At 34.5% G+C, this 19,685-nt stretch overlaps 2 protein-coding genes across 4 annotated transcripts in view; one reads left to right on the top strand and one right to left on the bottom strand.

Moving 5' to 3' along the window:
* The first annotated feature begins 1,844 nt into the window (after positions 1-1,844).
* LOC123542912 (arrestin domain-containing protein 3-like) lies at positions 1,845-11,542 on the top strand. The gene is made up of 8 exons (XM_045328961.2): positions 1,845-2,592; positions 3,016-3,138; positions 3,403-3,504; positions 4,584-4,714; positions 5,284-5,466; positions 7,600-7,791; positions 8,182-8,587; positions 9,068-11,542. The coding sequence occupies exons 1-8, from the start codon at positions 2,472-2,474 to the stop codon at positions 9,115-9,117; spliced, it is 1,308 nt and encodes a 435-aa protein (XP_045184896.1). The 5' UTR covers positions 1,845-2,471; the 3' UTR covers positions 9,118-11,542.
* Positions 11,536-19,685, bottom strand: part of LOC123542911 (mothers against decapentaplegic homolog 6-like) — a 37,795-nt gene continuing 29,645 nt past the window's right edge. For all 3 annotated transcript variants that reach the window (XM_045328959.2, XM_045328960.2, XM_045328958.2), the window contains one exon: positions 11,536-18,965. In XM_045328959.2, the coding sequence (XP_045184894.1) occupies positions 18,403-18,965 (563 nt within the window). In that variant the 3' untranslated portion in view covers positions 11,536-18,402. The remainder of the gene's footprint in view (positions 18,966-19,685) is intronic.

Here is a 19,685-nt window from a genome sequence, read left to right as displayed (position 1 = left end):
TCTTCTCATGCTGCTGTTGTTGCTGTCACTTATTCCTCTGCTGCTACTGCAACTGCCACTACCACTGCCACTACTACTACTACTACTACTACTACTACTACTACTACTACTACTACTACTTCTATTACTACTTTCTATTGTTGCCGCTACCGTACTTTACTGCCACTGCTAAGTATTGCAACTTCTATTAATACTATGTTCTATGCTAGCAGTTTCTTGTGCAGTTTTCTTCTGAAGATTACTTCATACCGAAGTTTGCAGGGATTATTGACACTGGCGTGTTTTGTGAACGTATTGTGAATTATTATTTTCCTGAAAAAAATGTATACACCAAGATACAGCGTCTAGAAATAGAATCCCTTTTCCCGTTGCGGAATGCACTGATTTCTGTGTCAAGTGATGGTATCTGGGGCTAATGGTCAAACGGAAGGACGGACGGACGGACAAGGGCAAATCTATATGCCCACCTCCCCCGAGTGGGGGCATAAAATGCAGCAATCAGGCCTTAGATAATTGAGTTATCACTAAATTTGACCAAATGACCGGGGGTCGTTTTTTTATGGGAGTCAATATTCTTCGTGAGGTTCAGTTTACTTCACGTGGGGGAGTCATAGTACTATGACCTGGAGGTCATAATACTATGACCGGGGGTCACTTTTTCTATAGAATAATGACCGGGGGGTCATTATTCTATGGGGGTCGAAATACTTCATTACACCGGATTTGCGGACGGACAGACGGACGGAGGGAGGGCATTCCTATTGTCCCCTCCGGTGTTCCACCGGTAGGGGACTAATAAAGAAAACCAGCTATTTAATGTGTTCACGCCTTTAAGAGAGCATTGGTTAAAAATGAAACCTGGCCAGATGACGATGGCCATTCATATTTGTAGTCTAAATAATTGATAATTTCGAGTAGTCAGAGGTAAGATTGAACATATTTTACCATTTGAATGCGTATTTTGTATGCATAGCAGGGCCCATTTGTTCGAAACTTTAACCTGCTGTTAACTAATCACCGGTTAAATTTTGATTCAAAATAACAGTCTTGGTGGGAAATAGTTGTATGATGTTTTAATTTTACAGTGAAGACTTTCTAGAGCTCATAATTTTTAACTCCTACATTTGTTTTTCTAAGTCTTCATAAGTGTCAAAATATAAATCAATCGACTATTAGCTTATTCATCCGTTGAAATTTCGAACAACTGGGTTCTAAGTAGAAAATGACAAAACAGATTCAAACAGTTTTCAGGCTTTTTTCTGTAGAGATATTTTCCTTACTTGGCAATTTCTGCTGAAACCACATGACAATCTAGGTAGCATTTTCATAATGAAATAATAGCATGACAGAATTTGCCATGAAAACGTAGGTCATACACCACCACTACAATTGTCTCATGTTTTAAAACTGATTTAGCAGTTGTTGTGTTTGACTAAAATATTTGTCTTGCATCAAATATGACACCCACTTTTTTCGATTTTTATTCAGCACTGACAATATTTTCAGGCACATCTAAGTTACAGACATTTAGAATGGGTCCTGATGTGAGCTGCAGCCATAGGAAATTTGTCAATTTTATACAGAATAAAGAACTCCGGCTATTTAGTGTGTTCATGCCTGAACGTGTATTTGTAAAATGGTTACCGAACGAGTTATTGTTAGCCTTTTAAGTGTCATTTCTGATACTATGATTCACTTAAACCTGGCCGAAGTTCAAATAAAATAATAAACTAGAGCGTGTTTGCAAAACTAGTTCAATTATCATCCATCGCAAAATCAATCTATAAATCGATCATTATCGTTAAACAATATCTATAGTAAATACACAGTTGGTCCGAAATATCAAATTCCGCATATATATAAATGTTATATCTTTTATATACTTACTAGATACAATTAAATTTGTGATTTTTAAACGTTTCAGCTTCAACATCGGATGTATTTCTTTTGTGAATTATTTAACTGGTTGCTGTATGTAAAGATTATAATTTTATAAGTTATAAGCAAATGTTGTTGAAGGAGATGTCGTCCACGCATGCGTAACTTACTAAATTCCAAATTGAAACAATACGGACGTAGATAGGCAGAACTTAAATGGATGTAAATACATTTTTAGCATTTTTTTTGTCGGTAGAAATTGTTCTTTTCCCGTTGGTTATCATCTTACGGACATGACAGAAGATTTATAGCGTTATCTATCGTTTTGCGTTCCCGTGTTCATCTTAATATCGCTTTTGAAATAAGAAATATTCTGATCATCTTATACAGGTACTACTAGGGGAAAATCATGCAAAATACGTGCAGGTGATTGAAGCAGCTCGGCTAGATGCTAGAATTGAAATTTCTGCTCGAGTTAACGTTTTTCGCCGACGTTGGGTTAAATATAGTTTATTTGGAACGTTATTATTGTTTGGAAGATGTCATTTATACGTTCTTGCTTAGACCAAATGTACATGTAGGAAGCCTACCCAATGGGTACCCTGGATAAACTGGAAATAAATTTGGAAAACAGTACAGACGGATATTTCTTAGCGGGTCAGACTGTACTCGGCAAACTTATCATTGCATTGAGAAGGAGTTTGAAAATACAAGGTAGTGAATCCACATTGTTCATCACACATTTAAAGCTTATTTTCCTATATAATAAAATTTGCTTTACTTCGGAGGATGGGTTTACCCACTTTCAGAGTTATAAGTGTATTTCTGAAAATCAATAGAATCCTTGTTACTACACTCAAAAGAAGTTTGCACAACAGAAAAAAAATCCATTCAGGAAAATAGCGGATGAATAATGAATAATAAAGAAGTCCAGTCCGTGGTTACACCAATGACTATATTCAAGCTGACCAATTAGTTCATGTGAGTACGTAGTCTATCCTATAGTTACACCACTGATTGCATTCCTATTAACCTTTTATATCATATAGGTCTTCCTTAATGTGAGATCCAACGTAGCTTTTAGGCATATTGGTTTGAACCATTAAAAATGTGAAAGAGCTATTTTTCACATTACAGGAATCGAGCTGAAGGTGAGGGGAAGATGTCACGCGGAATGGAAAGAGGGCACTGGTGATGAGGAACGACAGCTGTATGAGACAGAAGAGTATATAACTCAGTCAATCATTGTGTTTGGGAAAGGTGTATTGCATATTTCAGTTTGAACATTAATTATAATCTGATTCCAGAAAACAATGCTTAAACAAGACCGGACAACCCATTTTTTTTGTAATTCAGTGTAATGGGTGTTCAGTTGTAAATTTTGTATCAGCCGTGCTATCTTATAACTACTTTTTGAATTAGTTGTGCCTGCGTTTTAAAAGTGTATTTGTTGTCAAAATAAATATTTACAAATTATTCACAATTAATCTAATATTTGCATTTATACATGTCTTAAAATTTCAGCCCCGGATAAAGATATCCCTCACTTGGAATTTTTGGAGAGCGGAAAACACGTGTTTCACTACAAGTTTGATCTACCTCAAAATATACCGTCTTCGTTTGAAGGTATAACAAAAGTTTTAAATGCTTCGCGTGTTTTCATTGCAATAATATGCACGACTTACATTAGGTTCGGTAATATTGCGCATGCGCAAATATTGCAAAAGTCCTTGCCAGCAATCCTTGTTAGGTAGCAGGGTACACTTTCGAATTTTGGCCCCCCCCATCAATTTTTGTTATAAAGAGAACATCGTGATTTTGGATGTCTGTAAATTAAGGTGAGAGATAATGATTATTAATTCTTTAGAAAATTTATACAGCCGATACATGTATGTTCTGATGTCAGTCGGAAAACTAACTGCTGGTAGCTTTGTATGATCAATGAGACTCCATTTCGCGGAAAAATTCAATTCACGGAAGGGTTCTGTGCTTGTTGATTGATACTCAGGAACATTTTCGTTATTTTCCGAAAAAACGAGCTGGATGGGCCCCCATTCCGTTTATGTCCTGACGTTCAGTAAGGACTATTAAATTAAGAAATGCAATAAAATTGGACAGTGTTCTTGCAGCGGGATCATTGTAGACTGTTCAAAAGGTGCAAAATTGATGATTCTGGCACGCTATTTTTCATGGATGATGTAAACCTTTCGCTTTGATAACTTTCTTTATTCTTGTATGAGAATCCTGATCTTGCCATTAATTAAAAGCACAAAACATGCACGCAATTTATAAAATAGCCACCCAAATTTTGCTCATAGGGGAAGTGCAATATTGCGACTCGCTACATTTAAGACCGTCCGTGCCAAAAATTTTCGCATCTAAGTGTACCTTGCTACCTTACCTCTTTCTTTGCACGGAAAATGTAAGTAATTTAATGGAAAAAAAAAAAGAGATCTTCGATTTCGGAATAAATTCATAGATAACGATCTTCATTTGAAGGATAACAGTGATTACTTCTAGCCAAATTTAGCATGGGCTTCATTCATGTTTTATGCCAGAACATGGTGTAAAATAACTTATCATTTACACGAACTAAGGCAGTTAATGATGCTTTATTAGATTAGAGTATTTTCAGTGATTGTAAAATATAATGAATTTTGTGATAAATACTTATCCAATGTTTCAGAAATATTTCTTGTTTCTAGGTATGCATGGCTATGTACGATATTGGGTAAAGGCCAAGATTCATGGTGTATGGGGATTACTTGACCAGTCGGGGAGAGTAGAATTTGGTGTGGAGCGACCACTAGATTTGAACAACGTTCAGGGAGCAATGGTGTGGTATAAAATGTCTTGACATTTGTCGTGAATGCAAACTTTAAACATTTACGGATCACATATAATCACTAATAGTAAAACTTATCATTAACCTTTAACCAGCTGGCGGCAAGTGATGCTGCCTTTGCGATCAGTGCAGACCAAGATCAGCCTGCACATCCGTGCAGTCTGATCATGGTCTGCACTGTTCGCTATTCAGTCAGCAAATTTTCAACGAACACTCTTTCGAATAATAAATGGTATTGCCCAAATTGAATGACGGACCAGTCCATTTTAGAAATTTAGCTGGGTTAAATTCAATTCTGAAACAGAAAAAAGAATCAAACTTCATTGTATTTCATGTTGCAGTGTAGACAAGCTGCGTTTTTAAAACTCTTGTGAATATTCTTGTATTTTCAAATGTCTTTGTATGTGAATTAAAAAATGCAAATTTATGCAAAGAGAAAAATTCCACCTCATGTTGTATAAGAGCAGCAATTATATATGCTATCAGTTTAAAATTAACTAAAAGATGTACATATAATATACATTAAGCACGCTGTTCACGGAAGCAAAATACTTTTCAAGGAACCGGCGGAAGACGAGGATTCATGTGTAATTTGTGGGTGTTGTCTGAACCAAGGTACCATATCAGCCTCTTTCCGAATAAATAGGCGTGGCTTCGTTTCGGGCGAGTCCATTTTCTGCGATGCTGAAATATACAATGGATCCGTCTCAAGTATAAAGTCAACAAAGATAAAATTTTATAAGGTAGAAACTTATGAAAATAGACCTTTTAACACAAACTATTGGTCGCTATGCAATGTCACGGATGTTTTGATTTTAACGCGCATGCGCTCTTTACGTGTGGCAAAAGAACGCTCAACGATAAGAAAACCTATATAAAATTATCATTATATTACGAATTGTTTTGCCACTATAAAGATGATTTCAGTCAAATAATTTATTATACAGTATGCTATGATTAAAGACATGTATGTTATTAGTTATATCTTACCTGAAAAGCCTGCTTTATTCTTATTTTCGTCAGAAAAGAACAAACACTTCCAGTCTATTTCCACTCATCATACAAATATAAAACTTGTTCCTTACATTTAAAAATGTCATAAGATGGCTTTGATGTGACATACTTTTATGCCTTCGGTCATCAATGCCATAATAAGAACGCACTCGGATTAATATATCACGTGGCGGAGGTGTTTTGTGAATCAAAAATAAACATTTCACGTGATATCTAGACTATAGTACCGGTATTTTAAAATCTGTAAGAATATACTTTAGAACTTGAATGGACATTTCCTTTTATTTAGTGTAGTTAAAAAATCTAAGTTCGTAAGATAATAATAATCAAAGCAAGGACTATAACTACATACTGAGGAAAATACCTAATATAAATTTCAATTTTTTATTAGTCGCCGGTAGAAACCGGCGACTATATTTGATACGCTTTAGGATTCTGCAGCTGGTAGGAGAAGTTATTAAAATGTGACAATGAAAAAATGATATTGTAAATAAAAGAAAAATAAGACAGTTAATAAACGGCTTACATAAAGGAATAAGGAGCTGAAAATTGCATAAGATTTTTACTATTTCAAAAGATTGCTTTTTAGAAAAATAGGAAAAATGTATTAAGAACTTATCTCTATACTCCGTATTAATAGCCCTATCACGTGATTTGAAACAGGTAAACATTCTCACTACACTGCAGAGAGAATGCCTTTACAACCGGTTTACAACCATGTCTAGATTAATAGCCACAGTTCAGCTATTTCTTATCACTTGCTAATAAATAAACAATTAGACACTCAACTTACACAGAATCCTAATATAATCCCAGTCTTTACAACATTCTGGAATATATGTATATCATTAAATTTCGTGATCTTTAAATTTAACCTTATTGTAAATTCAGTTTTACGGCGATTTGACTTGTCTCTTATGTTTACATGCTTGATCTTTTTCATATCGAAAATGTGTCGTGCGCACTCATTACCCGTGATCTAATAGAAAATAATGATAAACTTGAATTCCGCAAAGAATAGGAACGTCGTTTAACAACAGATGAAGAATGTAAGTAGAACACCTCTCCCCTCCCCTTCCCCCCCCCCCCCCCCCCGTCAAATCTGACCGCTGCATTCACCAGCCGAACCACTTTGATATTGCCAAGTAAGAACTTTCAAATTCGAAGAATCGGTAGAAATAAAAAATAACAATTTTAAGATGATTATCATTTTTAATACGAATGAATTGATCCCCATTTGGGTATAATTGAATACAAAATCAAAGACTGAACTTTGTTATTTGAACATTTTATTTTAAACTTCATTAGTTAAGGTATATCAGCTGTGGGTTTGCAAAAAATCTATATATATTTTTCCTTGTCTTGCGGTGGATATTTACTATAAAACAAACTAATTATTGATCCGATAGATTGAAATGCAATATAACTTTAACGAAATTTATATTGTGCGGTCATGTCTTTTTGCCCTACGTAGAGTGCGCATGCGCGAAAATTGTCTCCCGTTGCTAAGGAAATAGCTCTCTGTAAAAAGGTCTATAAACCAAAAAAGAAAAAATATAACATATCTTAGTTAATGGTAGAATATTATTTGTTAAGTTATATTGTTCTAATGATTTAATGACTGTAAATGATTTAAAGTAATCACAAGCCCCATCTAACCACACTGACAGGTTCCTAGATGCCGTACCATAGGGCTACGGTTAGATTTAGACTGAAGGAAATTCATCGAAAAAAAAGGCTTTCATGCAAATAAACCAACACGTTAAGTAATTATTTCATTATTTTAGTTATTGAAGTTTTGCAAATTATGTAAGGTCGTTAGCAGAATTTTCTGTCTGTTTTATTTTGTCATTTTTCTGTAGATAATAACATATGGCGACGTTCCTTTTGAATCAAACACGAGGGAGAAGCAGACCATTTGTGAACAGATACGGGGTAAAATTAAAGCTGGTCGGGAAGAGATATATGACAATGAAATATTAACATTGCCGTCAAAACTTCATGTTACGTCGTTGCCCGGATGCTCCTTTATTGATATAGATTATGTGGCAGAGGTAAGTTTGGCCGAAGGTTTCGTCGGTGTGCAAATGTTTCCATTTCCCTTGTAAATTAAAGGGAAGATGAAGCTGACTTTTATCATAGTCTAAACACAGTAAAAGTTGGTACATCTAACATGTTCGAAATGACTGTCAGTTGAACAAAGACTGGAATGAAGCATTATAAATTACGTCACATAGACTAACAGACAACGGTTGACGCTCGGAGCGGTGAGAGAATATTTTGAGAGTTTTATTTCTGTACATAAACTTTTAGTCTACGATTTTATAGTGTTTTCCTTTGAACGATAATATTCAGTGATTTATCATGTACTTTTAACAATAAAAAATTTCATATATAAAATATGTTGGTATCAAAATTGAAAATGAAAATTGTATTCATTTCAGTTAAAGGTTTGCTGCCCGAAGGAAGATATTAATATGCGTCTTCCTATTCTGATAATTGTGGGCACGGTTCCTTTAAAGAATGCCACACCTCCAAAATTTATCCAGCCAATCAGAGATATCGTTTCAAACAGTGAAGGAATTCCTGAACCAATAATATTACCACCTACCTCAGAGAATGGAATAACGTCATTCGACACGCCCTCGTTTCACGATCGGCAAATCACATCTGAAGAAGTTGCGTCATTTATGGACTCGTTTGACCCGCCTCCGTCTAGTGTTCCACCAATAGCAACGGAGCTTGATGAATTTTATCCACCAGTAGCAGAATTTTCAATTCTACAACGGGAGAAAACTTTGACCAACATTTATGGAGACAGACGGGGCCCTAGATATTTAAGAATTATGTGTATGTTTTATTTATTTCGTGAGATTATCGATTTTAATTTGGGTAAAAAGATTTATTGTTATGATTGTTAATATTTAATTTTCAAAAACAAATTAGCTATTTACATTTAATATAGCTGTTCATAGTCCAGTTACTTTTTAGCTTGATGAATTTATTGTTCTTTAGTCGGTCTCGATATATCTCAATTGTCTTATCTTATTAAGGTAATTGACCCGTAATGACATTCGGCAGTTTCCGTATGAGAACGTACCCTCCTTATAATTCAGTTCGGCATACCTCGGATGAATGAACGAGCACATGTCTTTCCAGATTACGCATCCACTACCTTAATTTGATTATCATTGGACTTAGTTTATAGTATTCTCTGCAGTATACGGAGTTTCTATCTGTTATAGTAAAAAGGCAGTCCTTTAAGTTTGATGAAAAAAAAAACGAAGCTTCTACGCATATAAACCTACAAATGTATAATTTTCCTTTCAGCTGCAGTGAATGAAGGGGCTGAATTTGACGATGAAGATGATGAAATGTGATTTATGGCGTAAACAGCACTAAAACAACTGAATAAAGATAACAAAACAGAAATTCTTTAAATGCGCATGCGTTTCATATAGTTAGGTTAGGTGTAACTCACATACGTAAATATGTTGAACTAAACTGAGACAAGATCAAGGAGAAGTTCAACTTGAGGGAAGCAACTGTGTGCTTACACTTATATTATTCTGTTTGAGTTACCTCGCTTTAATTATTCAAATTGAACCTAACCCCTCGGGTTAGTACCCCTTTAAGCTGGACTTAAACTTTGGTCCGATTTCCGTTCGGTTTAGAGCGCTCCCATTCAATGACATTGAATGAATATCCAATGCATATGGAATGCTGTTTCGTACATTTTCTACCATGAAGTATAGCGATTGTTGGAAGCGAAGTAATGGGATGTATTATCATCCTACAATCGTTATCCTACCATCCTATTATTCTTCCATCCTACCGTCCTATTATTTTATCACCCTGTTATCCTACCACCCTATTATCCTACCATTTTATTATTTTACCATCATATTTTCCTACCATCCTATTACTCTACAATACAGTTATGCTATCTTCCCATCACTATACCATTCTGTTATCCTACCCTACTACGATTCTGCCATCCCATTATTCTATCATTTTATTATTCTATCATCTATGATGTATGTAAGACAGAAAAACTGAAAATAAAATTTAAATAAATCGGTCACTGCATAATTTTATTATACTGAATGACAATGCTGCCCAAGTCTGTCATTCCTATCTGGTTGTTCCGTAAATCCACGAAATTTCCGTACTCTCAGACAATGCTAAAACTTCATAGGATGATTGCTGAAGACAATTAAATGATGAAGGTCAGTAGGTCAAGGTTACAGTAATCTTTAGAGGCTGAAACTGGTTTCCATTTAATTACTCGAGAACGCTTTTAAACCTACGAATTTCGATCGTCTCTGGCCGGTGATGAGTAGATTAAGGATCAGTAGGTCAAAGGTCAATGTCACAATAATAATAATAATAATAATAATAATAATAAAGACTTTATTTATAGAGGCAACACAGTTAGGTACAATGGCCTTGACATATTAGTGTCAAACTTCTTATGAAGATTGTCTGGTCAATAAATGATCTGTACAGTTTTGGGGGTCAGTAGGTCATAGTTCAATGTCAGTTGGACATTGAGACTTAAAACAGATTCCCGTTTAAAAACTGTAGAACGCTTGAACCTAGATTTGTCAAACTTCACAGGATGCGTGTTTGTGGTCAGTTATGGGGATAAGTAGGTCAGAAGTCAAGGAAACAAACACACCAAGGCTAAAATTGGTTTCCGATCAATTGCAGGAGAATACGATTTATGAACAACTTCATTTCTAACAGGTCTCTGCATACTATACATGTACCAAGTTTGGTCTACATGTAGCAGTCTTGTGTGAAAACCATTCCTTTTATATTTAATAACAGTGAGCTACACGTTCACCCTAGCAACCCCAAGCGCAGCTGAACATTGGTCTCCCGGCAAGCTACCTTTATGCCATGTTTGACTGCAATACTTCATTCCTATTTCTTGGGTGAAAAGGCATTTCTTTTCTACATCAAAGTAAAAGCGACCTTTTGACCTTGACCAAAGTGACCAGAACGCACACCTGTTTCTACATTAAGTAACAGCGACCTTGACCTAGATCCAGGTGACCAGAATGCACATGTGATTCTACATTAAGTAATGGCGGCCTTGACATTGACCCAGGTGACCATAATGCACACCTGATTCTACATTAAGTAATAGCGACCTTGGCCTTGACCCGTTTCAAAGATATCTTCATATGTATGGTCAGTGATCTCATTCCTAACTGAAGTTATGGAGCAAAAACCAACCAATGTGATTTGCAAATCCTTTACAGCTAACACTATGCAAGTACCAAGAGCCATAACTCTTGTTTTAGGCAGTCTGAACAAAACTTGCAGAGTTACTTTTCCTTACAGGGGTAAATATGTCTCCAATACTCCAAACTATGTGTTTAATAGGACTCCAAACAGACAGCGCCAAAACTCTCTTTTCGACATTTGCACAGGAAAAAAAATGTACAATTCCCACGTGATATGCCAACATACTTCAATTTTGACAAATGATGGTGAAGTATCCTAAACTAGTTCAGAATAAATCTATGCATCCTTTTCATTTCATGACCATCTTTTTGTTCTTTGGTTTACTTTACAGCCATTTGTTAAGATTGAATTTCATTTAAACCAATCAATTTTGCTTCCTGGAAAAACTAGTACTGCTGTCATACACAGCACTGTGGGGGTGACCCCTAATGACTTCAAGCCTGACAGACCTTTTGTCAACAAGACCATCACTCCCCTTTACTTTTACATCTGAACAGTCTTTCCTTTAGTATTAATGACCAAAGTAAAATACAACCAGTATATATTTTTTCATATTTTTATTAATTTTTTGAATGTTTTCATTATTATTTTTTCTACAACCACCAATTTTACTGGTAGTTAGTACACATGTACCATATATATTCACCCAAAAGTCGAGTTCAGTTATAAGTTGTTTGAATTTGAAAACTAAATTTGGAGACCAGTCTCTCAATGGAGCCTTGCCATTGGTTAGTTTAAAATTTGAAATCAAAATAAACCAATCAGATGCTAGAGTTTTTAGACTGGTCTCCAAACTTAGTTTTATAGCCTTGGGACACAACCTTCTGCTAGAGTAAGAGCAAAAAATGGGAATCTTTTTGCTAAGACTGACTTATGGGTGAGTATTTATAGATTATTTTAATCAAAATGACAAGAACAATGACATTTATATCAAAAAACAAAAACAAGAACATTTATAGCAATGTTATAATACATGAAATTGTAAGGCTGGTTCCCTAACATATAGGTAAAATACCCATAGCAGTAAATATGGTTCCCGTCATTGGAAAAGAAACATTGTAATTTTAAGGGCGATTCTATTCTTAAAATAACAAAAGTTGTAAGGATGAAAACCTTTTGTCTGAAGTATCACAAATTTTGATATAAATAACAGAAGGCAAATATTTAACATTTGTTTCAATCATACGTATTCAAGGTTGTATGACTGTGCAACATGTGACTATTATTTTCACTGTCAAAACCATTTTCATCACGCAAAGCTAAAACAAATTCTATGTTCACGCCCTTAAGTTTGCGTGTCAAAAATAGATAATTGTTAAATTTCATTTCATAATGTACTCTTTTCCATCTAACATTTTTTCTGATAGAAATAAAATACGATGGCTTGCAACATCCTGTGGCTGATGGCAACATCTTGCGTATTTACAAACAACTGCGAGTTGTTTTTTAGTATCAGTTATCACATATAGTAGCTCATATAATTTTACTACAAGGAAAGGAATGGTATATAGTTTCAGTGTAAATGCAGAATAGCATTTTTACTGCTAAAAAATCCCCCCCACCCCCAATATTATCCAAATTATATTTCATGGGTGAAAACTGTTTCAATAGTTTAACATTTTAACAAGTATTTTTTCACAAAGCTTAAAAAATCCAAAAAATTCCAGAAAAAAATATCACTACAACAGATATTTAAACATAGATATATGCTGTCAAAATCCATCGTATTTCTAAATCAAAAATACTTTCTCTTCGGAATGAAAGAAAAAGGCAGAACTTTTACGCAAATCTAAAACTGTCTTGTCTTAAAAACATACATTTTACATATGGCACTAACAAAAATCAAGAAACAAACATAAAATCTATGAGTTTAAATATGAACAATTTGTTAAGAGATGTGATGGACTTAAAAAAAAAAAAAAATCAACTATTTGATGAATTGTTTCAACTAGATTTAAAGCCCTATATTGCTATAAATTTAAGTTTGGAAAATATTCAACTTGTGTAACAAAAACTCATTTTCATAAAAGGGAGGCAATTCAATATTAATTCTACCAGAATGACTAAATCCATGGTGTAAATTTTGAGGTTCACCTAAAAATGACAGTACGATAATTGTTAAAGATGGGGTATAGTTGTATGTTTAACCTTATTTGTCAATTGGTGATGTGTGATAAACTGTTCGAAATATTATGTTCTAGCACAGATGTAAGTCAATGGGTACTGATTTTTGGGCTGAAAAACTAGACCTCCATCTGAGAATAAATACCTGTGGAGAATTCTCTTCAATATAGAGCATTATGAGGCTTTAAATATGATATGGACAAAAAGAAAATTCACTCAATGAAACATGAAAACAATGATGCTACATGAAAATGAAAAATTTAAAATTTAACCCGCATAAAGAAATGTAATCTATAGAGAATCTGGGTAAGTCAATGTACAAATGATCTGAATAGTGTAACTAAAACTATGCAATTTTTTCTTACTACATTTCCAAATGTTGAGGACATGTGTCCTCTATTTAGTGCTGTTGTGGATACGTGTCCTTTATGTGGAATTTGTGTCCTTCATATAAAATTGTCGTTATCTGTGGACACGTCCTTGATTTAAAATTGCTGCAGACGTGTCCTTTATTTAGCTGTTGTGGACATGAGTGTTTTATTTAAAATTGTTGTGGACATGTGTTCTTTATTTGAAATTGTTGTGGACATGTGTCCTTTATTTAGTTGGTTGTTGTGGACGCAAGTCCTTTATTCAAAACTGTTATGGACAGGACTGGTGTCCTTTTTTTAAAATTGTGGCAGATATGTGTCCTGTATTTAGTTGCTGTGGACAAAAGTACTTTATCTTAATTGTTGCAGACATGAGCCTTTTATCTTAAATTGCAGACATGTGTCCTTTGTTTAGATGTTGTGGACACAAGTCCTTTATTCAAAATCGCTGCACATATGTGTCATTTGTTTACATTTGTAGACTCACTTATTAAGAATCATTACAGATATTTGCCTTTAATCTAAAATTGTTGAGGACATGTGCCCTTTACTTCCAACTGCTATAGAAATGTGTCCTTTACTTTCAACTGTTAATACAGACATGTGTCATTACCTAAAATTGTTGCAGACACGTCCTTAATATCCTGTGTATGCAAGACTTGTATCCTTTATTTCAAATTGTTGCCAATATTAAGTTGCTACATATACTGTGAAATCATTAATATTCGTGGGGGACTAATTTTCGTGGATTTCATGGTTGAGTCAATTCATGAAATTTAATCCCAACGAACAAGTATATTTCCCATTCATTTTACGTTCAAAAGTTGAAATCCACGAATTCATATCCCCAAGAAATTGCCATTTGGACCAAAACGACGAAATTTCATGCCCACGAAATTAAATGATTTTACAGTAATTAAAATTATCTTCTATTTCAAATGCTGTTAAGTACATATGTACTTATTAACCCTTAGCCTGCTAAATTTCTAAAATGGACTGGTCCATCATTCAATCAGAGCAATAACATTTCTTATTCGAAGGGGTGTTCACTGAAAATTTACTGACTGAATAGCGAACAGTGCAGACCATGATCAGACTGCACGGATGTGTAGGCTGATCTTGGTCTGCACTGGTCGCAAAGGCAGAATCACTTGCCGCCAGCAGGCTAAAGGTTAAAGGATTATATGAACTTCATCAGGACATGAATTCAAAACAAGACAATTTCTGCATCAAATAAATAAGCGCTATAAACTTCTTGTCTTGCCTTTTTTTTTTTCACTTTCTTTAATGAATTCCCATTTAGTTTCTTTGATCAAAACAACTCAGTATATATTTGTAGATTCTTACACAATTCTTTAAACTTCACTGAAGCTAAAACTTAGAAGATAACATTTGAAAAATATTTCGTATAACAAAGAGCTTTGATGAAACATTAAAATTAGTGAAAAAAAAAAAAAAAGAGAGAGAAAATGTGACAAGCTAAAAAGATAAAACCATCTGTACAGAATGTGATTTCAGACCACTATAATGTGAAGCCCCAGCTATGTAAGGAAAGAAAATGACACCCATCAAAACAGCACACCTAATATTTAACCATTATCCTGCTTTATTTCTATTTATTTATTTGGGTTTTACGGCGCACCAACACAGTATAGGTTATATGGCTCCAAACAGGACTACAAATTTTGGTTCCACATCTCATTTACATCGAAATAAAAACATGAGGTATGGAATCAAAATCTGCATACCTGCTGGAATCACAATGTTACAGCAAAACCAAGTGTTAAGACCCTATTAGTCGCCTCTTACGATCATGCAAGGGTAAGGCAGTGGTTCCCATTCTTTTCATATATAGATCGTTCCAGAACCACACGAAGCCCCGGCTATGTAAGGAAAGAAAATGACACCCATCAAAACAGCACACCTGCTTGGTACAATGCACACCTTTCATTACACATACACTGATTAATATTTAACCTTTACCCTGCTATATTTCTAAAATGGACTGGTCCATCATTCAATTTGGGCAGTACCATTTATTATTCGAAGGGGTGTTCACTGAAAATTTACTGACAGAATAGCGAACAGTGAAGACTTGGCATGATCAGACTGCATGGATGTGCAGGCTGATCTTGGTCTGCACTGGTCGCAAAGGCAGAATCAATTGCCGCCAGCAGGCTATGGTTAAATGCTTATAATTTATTTTGTGGTGCTTATTTAATATTTTTTCCGCCAGTTTCTAATCTTTCACCAAACTCTTTGTAGATACAAAATATTGTGTCAAATGCTGGATATTCTCCTTTTAAAAAATAAAATCTAGAAAAAAGTCACAACCAAGTAATACTATTTTTCTAATTTTTTTTTAAATATCTAGGATAAAACCATTTTGAAGACTAATACTATTTAAAAAAATTTGATTCACTAACTAAATGATAGAACTTTTTTAACAAAATTATCTAGCTACTTTTCTATTAGATTTATCATAGAATCTTGAGATATTAGTGTATAAACAAAGACTTATCCCAGAAAACAATCTGCCTCTTCTAATACCATAAGTAACTGAAAGTTCCCCTCCCTCGAGGTTCATTTATCACTTAATACTCTAAACTTTATCAAATAGCGAATCATTCCTACAGTTATAGAATCAACAAGAAAGCTCCTAACACCTTTGCAAAACATAATAAAAACAAATAAAAATTTCATAAAGGCACTTTCTTTTAAATTTGATTAAAACGAAGAAAAATATCTTGAAATTTGAATGCCTGGTACACACTGCCAAAGCAGCGAGTTTCTGTTACACCAAAAGCCAAGTTACGATAAGGGAATTAAAATGTTTGGTTGTAGTCCAAATTCTAAAAACTAAAATCTTGTGTAAGATGATAGAAACTCTCTTATTTATTGTGCAAAAGTACAAAAAAAATTGTTCTGTATTTCACCCAGCCCTGTAGCTTTATTATTATAAACAGACTGAAATCAACATTTTTATAATTATCTTAAAACAAGTAAAAGGCACACTGTGGTATCTTATTTCTCTTATCTTTTAAAAAGTGTATAATACCCCTTGAAGACTCTTGGGGTTTAAAAACAAGAGCCAGAGTAATAAAAATCTTAAGTTTGGACACCAGTCTGAAAACTCAAGCATCTGATTGGCTATTTCTGAGAACAATTTTGAAACTGACCAATGACAAAGCTTCTTTTTCAGACTGGTTTCCAACCTCAAATTTATAACCTCTTCAGCAGAAGACAACTCCGAAAGTGCTAATCAGTCTGATTTGAAACTAGAATAACAGAGAATGTATTAAAAAGGGGCCTAAATCAATTGTACAGTAAGGTACAACACACTTCTCTTCAGCAAATAATAAAAATAAAACCTGAGCTCTACAAATGTCATGTCTTTACTTTGATAAAGTGAGGTAATTTATGTACTGTTACCATGGTAACATAATGCTACCAACTAAAACATCTTTTATGTAAAATGTTTTCTCCTTACTCTGGCCTGTATTTGTCCAACATGAAGTACCTTCAGAAAATTCTTACAAATTAAAAAGTCACAAACAAACTTGTCAGTCACCAATAGCAACTGATGCCATTTTTATCAGGAACTGTTTAATATCAAATTAAGGCCTGACTTAATTTACTCCCCGATTTCCACTGGGAATCTCAGTGGGCGGAATGGTCCTCTACTTTGAAAATATTTCCAAAAGAATCCAATTTTTTACATTTTCTTCCAGGAAACCAGTCTATCTGATGAAGATTTCCAATGAAAAAGGGGTGTAAATCAAGTATCAACAAAGTTTTTATTTCCATGGGCATTATTTTGCATGGATGAACTTTATCTCCACTGCAGTCATTTCTTTTACATTTGACCATTGTAATTTTTAATTTACTTGAAATGTTCTCATGTCAAAATATCATATACAAAAGATTCATTTCACAAATTGTGACTAAAAAGAAAACTAAGTATCTTGGAACATTTTGTACTCTAGAAAATAAATAACAAACTAGAGCTGCTTTTGAGAAAAGCGCATGTCTCCCACAATTGTCTAATCATCTAAATAGTAAGTCTGTCTTTATGTACTGTTTACTCACTACAAATATACCTTTGAAGAGTTAAAAGGCCGATTTTGGGTAATTCAAGGGCTTAATTCCAAAGTGTCTGGGCCGTTTTGGCTAGTTATTGAACTTGGCTGAGGACTTATTGGCAAACACATTTTGTTCAAGTTTGGTGAAGATCGGATGAAAAATGTTCGACTTAGAGCGCAGACAAAAGTAAGAAGGCCCATCCTCGGTAATTCAAGGGCCATAATTCCTAAGTGCCTGGGCCGATTTGGCTAGTTATCGAACTTGGCTGAGGTCTTATGGTCACACACATTTTGTTCAAGTTTGGTGAAGATTGGATGAGAAATGTTTGACTTTAGAGTGCGGACAAGGTTTGTGACAGACAGACAGACAGACAGACACATACAAACACACACACACACACACACACAGAGACAGGAGTAAATCAATATGTCTCCCACACCACTGTGTGGCGGGAGACATAATAAAATATGTAAGATATGCTGATATCAGTAAAGATTTAATCGCAATAAATGAAAATATATCCCCATTTATTAGTATTTTACCCCTTGAAATTAATGCCCATGAAAAACTAAGAGTGCAACCATTCTTCAAAAACCATGAAATTCAGCCCCCACTTAAAATTATATGCCTTGAAATTAATGCCCACCAGAAATATAATGTTTACAGTAAAGAAGATTTCTCCTGTTTTCGTCTATCAAATTGGTTGCTAGGGTGTAACGTAAATGTCTGTTGCTTAGCAATGGGCACTTCCTCCAGAGTTCACAGGGTGCACTAAAATCCTATCAAATATTTATTTGCAGAGTTCATTAAGTGCAGAAAATGAAGTCACTATCATCTGTCTATATTTAACATGATTTCTAACCAACATGGACACGATGTTATGACTTGCCGGGAGTAGTGCGGACCCCAGCCCTTTGCAAAACTAACCCTGACAGAGAACGGGTCGTAGGGCCCGTCAAGATATTTTGGGTCATGAATGTTGTCCAAAAAATGTCTACGATTGTAATCATAAATCTTCAAGGAATATCCAGGCATCACTTTACAAACATTTAACGTCCGTCTGTTTGGGCATTCCAACGTCGGTGAGTGAACAAATATGGCAAACTGTGACCGATTATAAAGCCACACTGCATCACCCTCTCGACTTAAAATAACACCAAATCCAATTTTTTCTCTAGTTCGTCGCACTGAATCGGTTTCGGCACTCTCCTGTAACACCTGAAGGCATAGTCCGTCGCCACGAGGTAGATATTCGTATATATTTATAAATGAGTCAAAGACGGTGAGAAGACGTCCCATACGCTGTCTAAGCTCCCAGTATGCTAACGTACACCAGTGACCATTTAGTGTACTCTGACCCGTGTCTGCTCCGCTAGCGAACTGTGATGAGATATCTGAAAATACACAATAACAATGTTCAAATTTCAATCAAATAAAGACATTTTTACTGGACTTATTGTTATTTTAAAACATTTTCTCTTCACAAAATCATTTTTCATGTTTCAATGCCTCATAAATCTAAATTTTGAAAAGTTGGACTAGACTGTCCCCATTTACATACAATAAATCCATTATACTGTATTCATCAGGAAATAATAACTACTGTTAAAGGGAGGAAACTGTAACAGAAGCAATATTCTGCCTTTTTACCTCCCCTTTCCTCAATACAGTCTTTTTACTCCATTTATTTTGTTTTGTTTAAACACATTCCATTCTTTTTCTTAAACAATTACCTAACTGTACATGTATATGCATTATCTATTAAATAACTATTGTATCTTACACACTAAATTAATTTTGCTATTCTTTAAAAGAATCGTTTTACGAACAACCAATACTCAATTTCATCGTTTTAATGAGGGTCAAAATGTTGCATTCTAAGAAAAAACAAATGCTAAAGCTTAACAAGGCATAATAATTTATGATGTACCCTTAAAGTCTATAACAAAAGCGTACAAAATGTACATGTAATTAGTGTAACTATTACACTATTGTCCCCATTCTTTGCCTTCAAACTATTGACAACCACTGGAGACAGTATTTCTGATAATCAGGTTTACTAACGATAAATTAATAGATGCTATGGTCAAAGTACAAAATAATACAATAAAGAT

Source organism: Mercenaria mercenaria, chromosome 19 (assembly GCF_021730395.1).
Source record: "Mercenaria mercenaria strain notata chromosome 19, MADL_Memer_1, whole genome shotgun sequence".
NCBI classification, from domain to species: domain Eukaryota; kingdom Metazoa; phylum Mollusca; class Bivalvia; order Venerida; family Veneridae; genus Mercenaria; species Mercenaria mercenaria.
Note: the sequence above shows the minus strand (reverse complement) of the source record. Positions and strands in the feature narration are given on the sequence as shown.

What these genes read in the sequence shown, in the direction of transcription:
- LOC123542912 (XM_045328961.2), top strand. Translation starts at nt 2,472, where the DNA reads ATGGGTACCCTGGATAAACTGGAAATAAATTTGGAAAACAGTACAGAC. An exon ending in TATACCGTCTTCGTTTGAAG is followed by an intron (nt 3,505 to 4,583) that starts GTATAACAAAAG and finishes TCTTGTTTCTAG; the next exon opens with GTATGCATGGCTATGTACGA. An exon ending in ACAACGTTCAGGGAGCAATG is followed by an intron (nt 4,715 to 5,283) that starts GTGTGGTATAAA and finishes ATACTTTTCAAG; the next exon opens with GAACCGGCGGAAGACGAGGA.